Here is a 14156-nt window from a genome sequence, read left to right on the forward strand (position 1 = left end):
GATCTGGTCACTGATACTAAAAATATATAATACATTTATAAATGAACAATAACAAAATGAGTGCCTAAATGTTATGAGAACACAAAACAAAAAAAACTTCTAAATTTAAGAAAATCTGTAATTAGTATAAAATGCATAGAATAAACCAAATAGCTGCTTAGTTTAAAATCAAAATTAAATTTAAGAAAAACATTTGAAATTCTAAAGTAAATATTTTATTCAATAAATAAAACCGATTTCAAATACAATTATTGAATTACATAAGGACATTTCATATTTGAGTTATTTAACAACAAACAAAATAAACGGACTTCATTTTTCTTTATTTTCTTATCACATTATTATTCAAATGATACAAATTAAAAAAACATGCTTATTTTCATATACATGTTCTCTCTTTGGATTGCAGCGTAGTGACAGAAAACTAAATTGTCAAAAAAAAAAAAAAAATAAAACCCATCGGTGCTCAATAGTCTCTTCATCTACACACACATTTGCACACACAGCAAGAAACGTGATTGCTAATCTTTTGTCATGTTGATATGAAATGTTTGAGCTGCTGCGGTTTTCATGTCAAATCATATCCTTTAGTAACAAAAAAAAAACGTATTGCTTATGTTGACAACAACAACACTTAAATACAAGCAATATGAAAATGTATGAATTTTAGGGGTCCCCCAAAATGACCCCTCCAAAGGCGAAAGTTAGACGACACCTTATGTGGGCAGAGCACGGTTAGTTCAAGCAATGGCCAGAAAAAAGGCAGTGCGAGGCCCTATTCAATTGCATTTTTGCTTCATGTTCAAGACATGAGTTTGTTGTTTGTAGAACGATTGAGAAGCGCCTCATCTAGTTACTGATTGCGGCCTTTTGTGTAATGTGATGACGACATCATGCATAAAATCCCCAAAACATTTCAAGTGCCGCAAGCTGACGTGAGATGTTAAAAGTCAACTTGAAAGGTTAAAAATAAAATGGATTTGTACAAAAGACACATTTTCCTTTCAGGGGCCATTTTTGTGCGGAGTATAAAAATTATAGTCGCATAACTTTTTTTTTTTTTTTTTTTAAACCTTTCCTCATAAAGCCACACCATTAGTGTACACTTTTTTTTCCCTCATATTGACTACCCTCGTAAATGTACAACTTTGTTTACTTACAGAATTCCCATTTTCTCGTAAAATGACTTTCTCCTAAAATTGAAACACTAAGTAGGCTTAAAAAAAACAAAAAAAACTCATACGTGTAAACATTTTCTCTTAATCTTGTGAACTTGTTCTCATAAAATTGTGATTTTCTTTCTTGGAAAATGTAGACATTTTTCCTGTAAAATTGCAACTTTAATTTACGATGTCTTATGTTATAATATTATGACAATTAAAATTGGACATCATGAAATTCTGACTTATTTCTTGCAGAATTGTGAGTCTTAATCTTATGACACTTTTCATAAATTTGTGATTTTTTTTTTTCTTTGAAACATTATACGGAAACTTGTAATGTGATGTTAATTTACACTTTTTTATTAAACTCGCAAATTACTATCCTTAAAGAATGAGTTACCATCAAATTGTGATAATTTTTCTCGTAAATTTAGGACTTTAATTCACAATTTTTTTTCCTACGATTTATTTCTCATATGACTTGACCGTAGAATTTCACTTTGTTATCATAAAAATAACAATAATTGTGATTAGAGATGCACCGAAAATGTGGTCACCAAAGATTTGCGTCTAAAAACGGCCCAAAAGTGCATTTTCGGTTTTTGACCAATGGACTTGTTGCCGAAACAGGATATCGTGATGACGTAAGCGCAAATGGTGGCCAGCGCTCAGTTGCATAAACTATATTGTTAATGAAAAACCAAAAACGCCATGTTGCCCTAGCTACGATTCCGAGCCAAAGAGGTGAACGTCGGCTTCGCTTCCGGCGTCAACGCAGCATAAGTCACTATCGTTGCCTCCATGGCAGCGAACAAGCTACACTTGTGACCAAGTCTCGTTGTCACAAAGGGAAGACGAGAAGCAACAGGAGAAAAATGGGGCTGCCATGCTAATTGCTAAGCTATCGTGACTCATAGTCACAAAACACACAAATAAGTGACTGGGTTAGGGCTGTAGAATTATTAAAATTTGAATCGTCATTGTGATTTTGGCTGCCACGATTAAATGAGCCTGATCATCGGCGATTTTGTTACATTTCAAAGGCAGGCGTTGCTGCATGTGAAAAGTGCTTCATTTGCAGCAGTGCAAGTTGACCGTCTCAGCACATTGGCGGCGACGTGGGTGTCATGGTAAGACACTGTTAACAATCGTTGTAGCGGCTGCATTGACTTCAACTTTTCGGCCGGCCTGACCGCGATGAAAAAAACAACCTCGCCGGAAGTAAATAGCGAGGGAAATCACAACTATGGAGTTCTTAGCAGTTTGTGACCGTGCACGACTGACCAATGGTCAATTATCCATCATTTATTCTCATTTAAAAACATTTTTCACTGAAATATTGTTTGTTGAAAAGTAGTGCAATAAAAATCAAGATTTTTCCCTAACGAGGAATAATCGTGATTACAATATTGATCAAAAATAATCGTGATTATTATTTTGGCCCTCGATTGGGTGATGCAGTACACATGTGACATAAGTCTGGCTGGAACCGCGGTATAACGGGGCGTAACCAAATTTGAACATAAAAAATAGCTGCAAATTGCAAAGTGCCTGCAGAGAAAATACACAGAAACACAGGACGCCGTCTGAATCCGGAAATGAATGAGTACGTAACAGCTCCGTTCACGTCGCCCGAGAACAAGGGTTAAAAGCATATAACTAATATTTATAAGATAACCTTTATTATTCCCACAGTGGGGAAATCTGCATCGTTTCAGGAGAAATACAGGAAATACAAAAATAGCATGCAAGAGAATTGTACAAGAAGTACATTGCACAAAACAGAAAAAAAAAACTCTTTTCCGTGCATAAACTATACAATTCAGTAATGTTTGTTGGTTTGCAAAATACAGTACTAAGTTTTAATTCTGACTTTTGAGATCTGACTAATCTGATTCAATAGACTCGCTTTCTTCACTAGGCTTCAAAACAGAATTGGTAAAGTAATTAATCCATAGAGACAGATATTTTTGACAATGGCACGTTGAAACTTTGATTCGGGCTGCAACTGCGTCGGCCATTACAAGGCTGATGCAATAAATACAGTAAAATAAATATCGAAGCCATAATTCATCCACAATTAACGATTATAAAGTAATGATTATGTTGTGCAATTGAACACTATGCAGAATTAAATAATATACTACAATAACTTCTGCCGTAACGTTCTTGACATCATTTAAAGAATATGCAGAGCAGTCATAGCCAAGAATTTTCCGTTCGGTGCATCACTAACTGTACGTTGTTTTTTTCCCGTAACATTTTAACGTTTTTCTTGTAAAATTGTGACTTTTTTTGTTGTAATATCACAAATTTAATTATAAGCACCCCCCCCCCCCAGTAATATAAATTTGTCAGAGAATTACAATTTGCTGTCGTGAATTTGAATTTTTCTCTAAAATTGCCAATTAATTTCTTGGTGCGACTCTATTCTATTCTATGATGTACTATGTAAATGTTTGGGGGCTTTTTCTAACATTTCCGACGAGGTTTTATTTTTTCTTAAATGGCAGAGCAGGCCCTCTATGGTCCACAAGCCATAGGTTTCCCACCCCTGGTATAAAAGGCAGAGTTGGCTTCAAATTGTGATAATGATGATGACTTATTCCATTTTATTATTATTTTTTTTTAAATTCCTTCCAAAGACCCAACACACACACACACACACGCTTATTTCCTTCAAGTCCTAATTTCATAAAACCACTTCTGACATAACCATCGGGCACCTGCACCACCAACCAACCTACGGTAATATCACCTTAAATGAACCAATTTTATTAGCATCATAACAAAATTGTTTTCTGAGGACTGCACCAATTCAGTAACACCAAGTAGTGTTAAGAATCCAATTTTACTTAGCTAAAAACACCATTTTGAGTGTAATATAAATATATATTTTTTTCTCTCCAATATTCCAACTTGAATCTTGTAATAATGCTGCTTTACTCATATGACTATTTGTAAAAATGTTTTCTTTTACTCTGGAAATATAATTTGATTCTTGGACAAATTCATGTTTTTCTTGTAGTATGACTTTAATCGCATACATATTTAACTTCTTTTTAGTCACATTACATTACATTTTTGAAATGGTAAAATTCGGACTTCTCGTAGCATTATGACTATTCATGTAGAAAATGTTATTTTAGAATTGTGCTGTTGTTCCTCATACAATGGCTTTATTCATAGAATTTGTTTTTTTGCTAAAGTATGATTTTTTTTTCCCCCTTTGAAAATGTGTGAATGCAATTTGCAATTTCTTTCTCCTAATCTTGATTTATTGTCATACAATTACAATTGTTAGTGTGAGAAATGTATGACTTCTCATGGCACTGCAATTTATTATGTCTTCTTGGATTGCAAACTTGCCACCCAAAAAATTTGCAACTAATTTCACAATATTTAACCAATTTTTGCTCCCCTCAATTCGAGGGGGGGGGGGGGGAATAGCAATTAGCTAAAAATCAATCAATGGCCTAATCAGGTGGCTTGTGGTTCCCACTGATCATTCAAGCATCAACATTCCATTTTCCTCTTTGCAAAACTCACTTGACAAAGTGCCTCATTCGTCCTCCATTTTCTATTGGAATTTGAGTGGCGACTACAAAGCGAAGGGAGCCACTCTGGAGTGCTAATAGCAGCGATTATTCAAGGAAATCATTTGTGCAATTGAAATTTGAAATGACAGTAAAAGAAGGCTTCATTCAAAGTCAGGCATACGTGTACACGTCAATATAAATAAAATGGGATGATATGTCTCATAACACACAAAAATACTGATGATGCTTACTAGGATTATTACCATCATCATTTTTACCATTATTAGGACCACACTGAACAGAAAACCTAGTTGTATATTACTAGTCGAAACATTCCAAGAAGGACATCGGAATGTGATAAAAGTCATACGTTGCCGATTTTTGTGACAATTAAGTCACGACGACGCAACAATCAAGTCACACAGAACATGAAAAAAGTCTTTATGACAATAGTTATAATATTACAAGTCCCGTTTGATTTGTACTGAAATTACCCTTGCCATTTTTAGTCTTTTATGACAAATCTGATACATTTACAGCTTTTTAACTAATTTTATGACTGCTCTTGTAAGCCTAGATATTTTTCTCAGAATTTCTTTCCCCTTGTTTAAATTAGACTATAGTTTGGTAAATTGACATTTCTAATTCGATGAATTTATTCTCCTAAATTTAGAAAAATGGTCCCTGGAATTGTATGTTCTTTTTATAGATGAAGAGCATTTTATGACTAGCATACATTTCTATTTTTCCCCTCATCATTTTACGATATAGTTTTTGTAAATTTACCAGAATTTCATTTCTTTTTTCTCTTAAATTTGAAACTTGCCAATTTATGACAGTGGTCAATATGAGGAAAAAGTTCCACAACTTTTTATGACTTGACTCAATTCTCTGACGATAAAATAGTGATTACGCTTGTAAAATGATATTCTCATTCTTTTATCTTCAGTGTGGCCCTGATAATTCCTCCTCTGCGCTCTCGCAGTCTTCATGTGACTGATGATAAGCCATATCTTTATTTGTGTATTAACGTCATTTCAACAATTGAGTGAGCCGCCGCAGCGCCGAGTCATGACAGATTCAAACCAACAAACGACTTGTTGAACGCAAGCTTTGCGTTGTGTTGTGAGGCCGACAAATGGATGGCGCATCTCCCGCGATGCAACTTCGTCGCTTGAGGAAGTTGCCTTTTGTTGCGAACGTCTCTGGAATGTTCACTAAGAAGTGCATGCCAGCTCGCTCCCCCCAACAATACTAAGACAGGAAGCTGGTCCCGCCTAAATAAGTCTTTTCAAAATAAGATGCACTTACTCGACCGATACGACCGGCTCCGTGCATCATCCTTGACGTCAACATGGAGCCGAAAAGCTGACTTATTGCACACAAATATATGCGCCCCCCCCCCCCCCTGCAGTCCCTGAGACGGCCTCGCACGCAGACCGGGAAACAGCGAGAGGAATTCTGGCTAGAAATGCAAAAAAATGGCTAAAAAGCTAACTGAAAAGCTCTCTCTTTTCCTGGTGAGAAAATGGAGGCGAGCGGGACATTTCCTCGCCCAAATTTTCAGCGTCTCCGGGTTCCTGGTCTCAGCTGCTCCAGGACTTGCGGTTCTCCCCTCTGATGACGGGAACGCGGGCGGCGAGTTCCGGGGGTCCGCGCCGATTGTGGCGGGACGTCAGGCGGTCCGGCCGAACCAGCACGCCGTGCGCGGGCCGACATTGGAAGTAGCGGTGGGCGCCCACGCAGCCGTCGTGTTTGCCTTTAAGGGAAAAAGAGGACGACATTCGGGGACGTTTTACAAGTGGAGCTCACTATTAAATAAACAAATAAATAAATCACAATTTATGATAATTAGTAGATAAGTAGTAATTCTCTTAAATTGACCATTTTCTTTGTGAGCTTTTTCAACTTCATTGTTGTACATTAAAAACATTTTGGCTCTTGTAATTGAATGACGGTGGTAATAAATGTTTTTTTCTTCTATTAAGATGAATGTGCTCCGAATAATTCTCTTGAATGAATATTTGTTTTCAAATTTGATGGCATGATTTTGGCAAAATATTTTTTCCCCCTCATAATATTGTGACTCAATTCTTGTTAATTGACTTTTTTCAGGTTACTATTGCAAACTGACCATTTTTTCTCAACAACTTCTTTTCCTCTCTTAATTGTATAATTTAATTCTTGTCATTATTTTAGTTAATTCTTATCATTATTTGTTTTTCTTGTACTTTTTGGAACTTTTATTAAACATCACTTTCTTTTTGGGAATACTGATATCATAAAGCGGCACGGTGGGGGCCTGGTTAGAGCGACTGCCTCACAGTTCTGAGGCAATCAGAAAATGGATGGATGATATCATAAATGAACATTTCCTCAACAATTTTGGTAAATTAACTATTTTCTCTCTCCGAATTTTCTGGCTTCAGTGTCGCCATTTTATGACAATTCTCACAAATTTAATGACACTTTCTGTTAAGGAACTTTTTTTCTCCCATAGTCACAATTCTCAAATGTAAAACTTTCTCGTACTTTTATGATTATTCTCTTAGATGTACATTTTTTGTTCCCATATGACAACAATCGTCTTTTACTTCAGACTTTTCCTCTTTATTTTCTTTTGGTTTGATTGAAATTGTACGATTCCATTTTTGTAAATGAAAAACTCCCTGAATTATGTGACTTTTCCCTGCTGATTGGAGGCCTTAATTCTCATCCATTTTTGAACAAAATGTAAAATCTTCTCATAGTTTTGACTTAATTCCTGCAGATTTTCGATCTTTTTTTCTTTGATTTTTATGACTCAATTATCTTCTACATTACTACTTTTTATATGTATATGTAGCATCTGCAACATTTGCACATCGACATTGTTCCAGATTATCGCACTACTAGTCACTTTAAACTGCATACACTCCTTGAAGTCTCGGCGCCCTTTGCACAATGGACATTGCACCAAGACTATTGTTCTATTAGTCAGTTCAAACTGCGCTAATTGCCAGAGGACTCGGCATCTTTTTGCACAATTGTCCCCAAAAATATAATAATTGTTCCGGCATTACCACATTACTGGCAACCTTTTATTACTCAGTGACTGTTTTTTTTTTTTTTATGTCCTTATGTCTCAAAAGTAGTCTCTGTCAGTTGACTGTCTGCTGTCGTACTAGACCGGAGACTAGACCGTAGTCTCCAACTACCCGAGACACATTCCTTGTGTGTTTTAGCCATGTACGACGGCTATAGCGATTGTACATAGAGCATTTTCAATTCCAACTGCTTTTGTTCTGTAATTTCATGACTTCATTCTGATAACAGTCCTACTTCCTAACTTTCGGGCTGGAGTCTCTACTTCTATTTAATCTTTCGCTTGCACCGCTTCAGGGCTTACCTGTGGGGGAGTCCAGCTCCACGCCCACCCACACGCCTTCGCCAAAGTGCGCAGCTCCAACGTAGCGCACGGTGCCCGCCTTGCTGCTCCCGACGGCCACGTGGGCGCCATCCGTAAGCCAGGCGGGCACGGCCGGGTCGTCGGGCGGCTTCTGTTCAGAGAGGAAGTGGCGTGCAGTCACGCCCTCGTGATTGCCAGCTAGCGCGGTGTCCGCGGCGAGGAGGAGGGAGGAGGACGAGGAGGAGGGTTGCAGGACGTCGGACAGGGTCGCCGTGGAGACGCTGGCCGAGAAGTAGCCGCTGGACGACTGGCTGAGCGGGCTGAGGGGGGTGTTGTCATGCGGGTCATGCACGAGAAGAGGGGGGGCGTCGGTCGGGTCGGGGCGCCGCTCTCTGGCCGGCGCTGGCGGGAGGCGGGCGGCCTGGTGGCGACCACCGGGGCGGTCGACGACACAAAACCAGCGTCAAATTGGAAATTTGAACACACATTTTTTTTTTCTTTTATTTACACCTTTTTCTCGCAATGTTATAACTTAATTCTCTCAAATATATGCACTTTTAACTGTTACATTTTATTACCAACAAACCTTGTCAATTTACAAATGAGCATAGATTGACTTTTCTTTTTCTTTACAAATATATTAGGTACAACTTTTTTTCCTAGCAAATGCACGACTTAATTCTTGAACATTAAAAAACGCCTGCGATTGGCTTGGGAGCTCGCGACCCTAGTGAGGATAAGCGGTAAAGAAAATTGATGGATGGATTAAAAAAACGTTACTCATAATTTTATGACTAATATCTGAATTCACAATTCATTTCTTGGAATGTTATGACTATTCTCAATTTTGCTTTTCTTGCAATACTATATGATGCAAGGAGCTAAGTTATCTGGGGCTTTATGCCCCTGGCAGGGTCACCCATGGCAAACAGGTCCTAGGTGAGGGCCCAAGCAAAGCACGGCTCAAAGACCCCTTATGATGACGACAAACAATGGACTCAATTTTCGCTTGCCCGGACGCGGGTTACCGGGGCCCCACTCTGGAGCCAGGCCTGGAGGTGGGGCTCGAATGCGGGCACAGCTCGAAAGGGTAACGTGGGTCCCCCTTCCCATGGGCTCACCACCTGTGGGAGGGGGCAGTGTGAGCTGGGCGGTGGCCGAAGGCAGGAACTTTGGCGATCTGATCCCCGGACACTGAAGCTGGCTCTCGGGACGTGGAATGTCACCTCTCTGGCAGGGAAGGAGCCCGAGCTGGTGTGTGAGGTCGAGAAGTTCCGACTGGATATAGTCGGGCTCGCCTCCGCACACACACACACCTATGGGTCTGGTACCAGTCCTCTCAAGAGGGGTTGGACTCTCTTCCAATCGGGAGTTGTCCACGGTGAGAGGTGTTGAGCAGGTGTGGGTGTACTTATTGCCACCCGGCTTGACGCATGTATGTTGGGGTTCACCCCGGTGGAGGAGAGGGTAGCCTCCCTCCGCCTTCGGGTGGGGGGGACAGGGCCCGCTTGTTGTTTGTGCCTATGCACCAAACAGCAGTTCACAGTACCCACCCTTTTTGGAGTCCTTGGAGGGGGTGCTGCAGAGCGCTCCCGCTGGGGGACTTGAAAGCTCACGTGGGCAATGACAGTGAGACCTGGAAGGGCGTGATTGGGAGGAACGGACCCCCCGATCAGAACCCGAGTGGTGTTCTGTTACTGGACTTCTGTGCTCATCACGGATTGTCTAGAAGAAAATTTGTTTATTTTGCCTTATTGTAATTTTCAATCTTCCAGATTACTTAATTTCTGTTCAAATCAAAAACATTTTCTGCGGGAGCCCGGGGGGATCCCCCCCCAATTTTATTTTTTTTTGGTCACCTTTTTCATGCCTTTGATGTTTGCATGTCTGATAAGAGGGTGACAAAATAAGACAACAAAAGTGGGCAGTTAGAAGAAGCACATCCTCACCGTGTCCACCTTGACTCTGTATTCGTCCCCCCCTGGTGGCGACATGATGCGCGGCATGTGCTGTGAACAGAATAAAAAAAGACAAACGTCAGGTTGGCAGACTCAAACTTTTAAGGTCCAGGGACACATTTGTCTTTTTTTTTTCAACTCTTGCTGAAAAACTCCCCGACTCACTGTTTTTGGCTCAGGCCGAAACCTTGTTTAATATAGCATCTTAGTGCTGAGGAACTACGTTGAAAAGAAGTTGGTTTCATTTAAACAGGCCCTAGGAAAAAGTAGTGCTTTGCCGGCATGTACACGCAGCTGGAAAACTTTCAACTATTCAGGCTTGCTCCCTTTCCCCCACAAATAGTGGGAGAACACGCTACCCCTAAATGCCATAGGAATCAAAAAGTTGCCTATTTTCAAGAAAAAAGAAAGAAAGCTGTAACGTTACGATAAAATGGTTTTTAGAGGAAACATTTTTCAGGAAAAAAAGTCTCGAGCTTTACAAGAACAAAGACATTTTGTTGACATAAAAAGTTGTAATCTTAACAGAATACAAGGTTATTTTTCGACACTAAAGTTGTAATATGATAGTCAAAGTTTATGAGGGACTTCATTCAAAAATCAGACCTTATTCTCGAAATATTGTATAGAAAAGATGCCTTCATTCTCTTAAAAAAATAATTAATTAAATAAATAAAAAACCACCCCAAAGATAGCCATTTTTTTGGTCAAAACAAGTAGGACATTACTCCTGTAACAATGTGCCTTTTTTTTCTTTAAAAAGACATTAATGCAGGGATGTCAGATTTATGTGATGATAAGTTCCAAGTTTGAGAGCCGCTGGTCTTGTGGAGGAGGAGAAAGCGCGGCTGCCATCTTTGCCCACCTGTTGGCCGTGCTGCGACGGTCTCAGCTCCTTCTTATCATCGCGTGCCGGAAACAGAGACTTGAGCAGTTTGGGCATCTGCGGAACCAGCGCCTTCACTGAAAGATAAGAGGCAGCAAGTCCTGAACGACCTGAGGGGGGACGGGGAGAAGGAGGACGAGGAAGGAGGCAAGGAATCAAGGAGGCAGAGGAGGTGTGAAAGATTAGGTTGAGAAGTTGAAGAACATGGCAAAAAGACTGGGGGGAAAAAGCACTGCGAACAATGAAATTGTAGATTTGGGCATAAACGTGAAAAGCATCTTCATTCAACAACACTTGGAAAAATGAAATTAAATCCAACACCAACGAGAGGGTACGACTGAATTGGAACCGGCATCGTGTCGGATGTCGGCATTTATTTGTTGACCCTTATTCCAGAAGAATCACATGCCTCAATAGGGGACAAGGAGGAGGAGAAAAAGATGAATGGAGAAAAGGAAAAAAAACAATGAGAGGAAGTGAGAGAACGATGACAAGCGGTGCAAGGAAGAACATAAAGGAGAGAAGAGAAGAAGGGAAGAGGAAGGTGAATTGAAGGAGAAAGTGGAAGGACTGGATGAGAAGTGAAGAAAAGAAGGTAAGCAGGTGAAGAAAATGAGAAAAGGAAGGTGAAGGGCAACGAGGGGAAGAAAAGAAGAAGGTAAAGAGGAAGCAAAGTTGGTGGGAAAAGGTGATAAAAAAGGAAGAATAAAGTGAGATGTTTTGCTTTTTGAAAAATAGTACTTCCAAAAAGAGGAAGGTGATGTTTGAACTAAGGATTACATGTCATTTGTAAGGATTATTACGGCCTTCATTTAGAAAACCCCCGGCCTCCTCCTCCTCATCAGCAGCAGCAGCAGAAGATGAAGACAGAGGCCAATGGTGGCGTGGAGGCGGCTAAGGCCGTGGAGGTTTACCTTGCTCTGGCTCCTGGTTGTGTGGCGAGGTGACAGCGGTCGAGGAAGGCGGCGGCGGCGGCGACGTGGGGCAGTAGGTGGAGGGAGACGAGGCCGGGCGCGGTAGCGTGCGATGGTACGCAGACGGCATGAAGATGTCCTGCTGACTCTCCCAGCGACCCTGAACATCACGCACCAAGACGATGACACAGAAATCGCACGAGACTTCAGCTTAGTGACCATTTATCACTGGGAAGGGCTAACTTTTTTTTTTTTTTTTAACGGCTCACATTTGATTTTTAAAACAGACAGATGATAAAGATAGTTTGTGGATGAGCTTTAAAAAAAAAAAAAGTAAATGTAATTTATTATTATTATTTTTTTTAAATGAGTCACTTTTTTATTATTAATTGAGCAGTTATTTAAAGGTCCCCCTTCCATCAGTGTTTTACTTACATTTTGATGATCTTTGATGTCCTTTTATCTGGTTTGCATGATAATTTGAGTTGGAAATCCCCAAAAAGTTGGTCTTTTCCATCTAGCATTTGAAAGGGTCAGAAGTTGTGAAAGGGGATGTGGGTGAAAATGAAAAGGGAGGGATTTTGGGAGATTATGCTCGTCATACGCTCCATTTATTTGAATTGAACCTGACGCAGTGGTCATCGCGAGCGAAAATGATCGCAAACTTCGCTATTTCATCCACTGTTACATCATAAATTATGACTACAGTTAAGTATATTTTAACAACCGTTTAATTTGTCGACAATTTTTTAGATTAATCAATTAAACAGATATTTGTTTTAAAAACTTGATTTCCATCCCTTTACTCAAACAGGTCGGACATTATTTCAAATTGATTACAATTCAGTTACTGGTTTTGTCTGTGAAATGGGCAAAGGGTTTGATCAATATTTCTCAAAGTAAAAGAAGATGTTTCCAAATGTCTTATTTTGATTAAACACAAAGATGATCAGTCATTTTAATGGAGGACGAGAGAAATCTGAGTATATTTACTGTTGAGAGGTTGAAATTCTGAGGCCAAAAATATTGTCTCTGAGCGATTATAAAAAAATATATATATGTCAACTAATTTGATAATGGATTAGTTGTCAATGAATTGATGAATTGTTGCACCTCTAGAAAATATGATACATATTACAGGACTCTTAATGTAAGTAAATAAGTAATATAAATGCTTGGTGGGGCAGATGAAAGAACAGAGGGGCTGTATGTAGCCTACTTTGCCCACCCCTGGTCTCAGTCATTCACTCCACAAGTGTTCGCTTCTTCTTTGACATTTTTATATACAATGCATCCAGAAAGTTTTCACAAAAGTATGCCCAAAAACAAGTGTGCCATGTTTGTGGCATATTAAAGAGGACTTGAAGTTGTAAATACTGCCAAAGTGCATCAACAAAGTGTAGAGCAAAGGCTGTGACTACTTATCTACATGTGAATTCTTATAATGTGGAACCTCGATGTAATGGACTAAAATTGAAGTTATATTGAAGTTAATTGAAATAAATATTTTTAAACTGCTTGAAAATGTTTGAAAAGTTGGAAATTGTATCCAAACTTACCACGCTGGTGTGCTTGTTATTGTAGTGCATCGTGGTCACTTTCATGAGCCACGAGGAATAAGTGCGCTTTCTATTTCCAAAATCGGTTTAGATCAGATGCTGTAGGCTCCAGAGACATCGAGAAAAAAATGCAGCCCACCAATTGCTGCTCTCTCTCTGCGTAGAACTCTGTCCCTCAATAGAAAGAACTCCTGCTATCATGGCTGCCACATCAATGAAATGCCTGGAAATGTCGCTACATTCAACATGGCCACCAAATAGGCATAGGACTACTCTGTTGGCTGGATCTCATATTGTATATATGTGACCCGGAAATACAGCTGTGCCAGTAAACAACAGCGGCCAATTCTGGTACTAACAGACCTTGTCAACGGCAGTTTAAGTGCCAAATGGAAACTATTTTTGGACACATGCACTGACCAGACGGTCCGTTTTATCTGAGATCCGATATATTGGGGTCCGTTTTACAGAGGTTCCACTTTATTTTTTATCTTTAATACATTTACAAAAAAAATGTGGTCAATATCAGGTATTGTCTGGAGAATTTTGAGGGGGGGGGGGGGGGAAAAGCATTGAATCCAACTTGAAATAAGGCTGGAACAAAATGTGGGGAAAAGTGTAGTGCTGAATAGTTTTTGGATGCACTGGAGCTAGCTTAAAAAAAAACAAAAAACAAAAAAAAAGGCAACAAGGTGACAGCGTCTGTCAAGCGTCTTCATAGGGCAAGTAGTTTTACTTTACCTTAGATC

General features: G+C 39.6%; 1 protein-coding gene across 5 annotated transcripts in view; it reads right to left on the reverse strand.

Moving 5' to 3' along the window:
* Positions 1–302: 302 nt before the first annotated feature.
* Positions 303–14156, reverse strand: part of kif13ba (kinesin family member 13Ba) — an 83925-nt gene continuing 70071 nt past the window's right edge. For 2 of the 5 annotated variants that reach the window (XM_061765389.1, XM_061765388.1), the window contains exons 33-37: positions 11849–12008; positions 10914–11044; positions 10040–10099; positions 8091–8511; positions 303–6461 (exon numbers count right to left, since the gene is read on the reverse strand). In XM_061765389.1, coding sequence (XP_061621373.1) covers positions 6289–6461; positions 8091–8511; positions 10040–10099; positions 10914–11044; positions 11849–12008 — 945 coding nt within the window. In that variant the 3' untranslated portion in view covers positions 303–6288. Of the gene's footprint in view, positions 6462–8090; positions 8512–8536; positions 9816–10039; positions 10100–10913; positions 11045–11222; positions 11344–11848; positions 12009–14156 lie in introns of those variants that run through there. The other 3 variants (XM_061765392.1, XM_061765394.1, XM_061765396.1) reach the window with 3 other exon arrangements.

Source organism: Phyllopteryx taeniolatus, chromosome 2, assembly GCF_024500385.1.
Source record: "Phyllopteryx taeniolatus isolate TA_2022b chromosome 2, UOR_Ptae_1.2, whole genome shotgun sequence".
Lineage (NCBI taxonomy): Eukaryota > Metazoa > Chordata > Actinopteri > Syngnathiformes > Syngnathidae > Phyllopteryx > Phyllopteryx taeniolatus.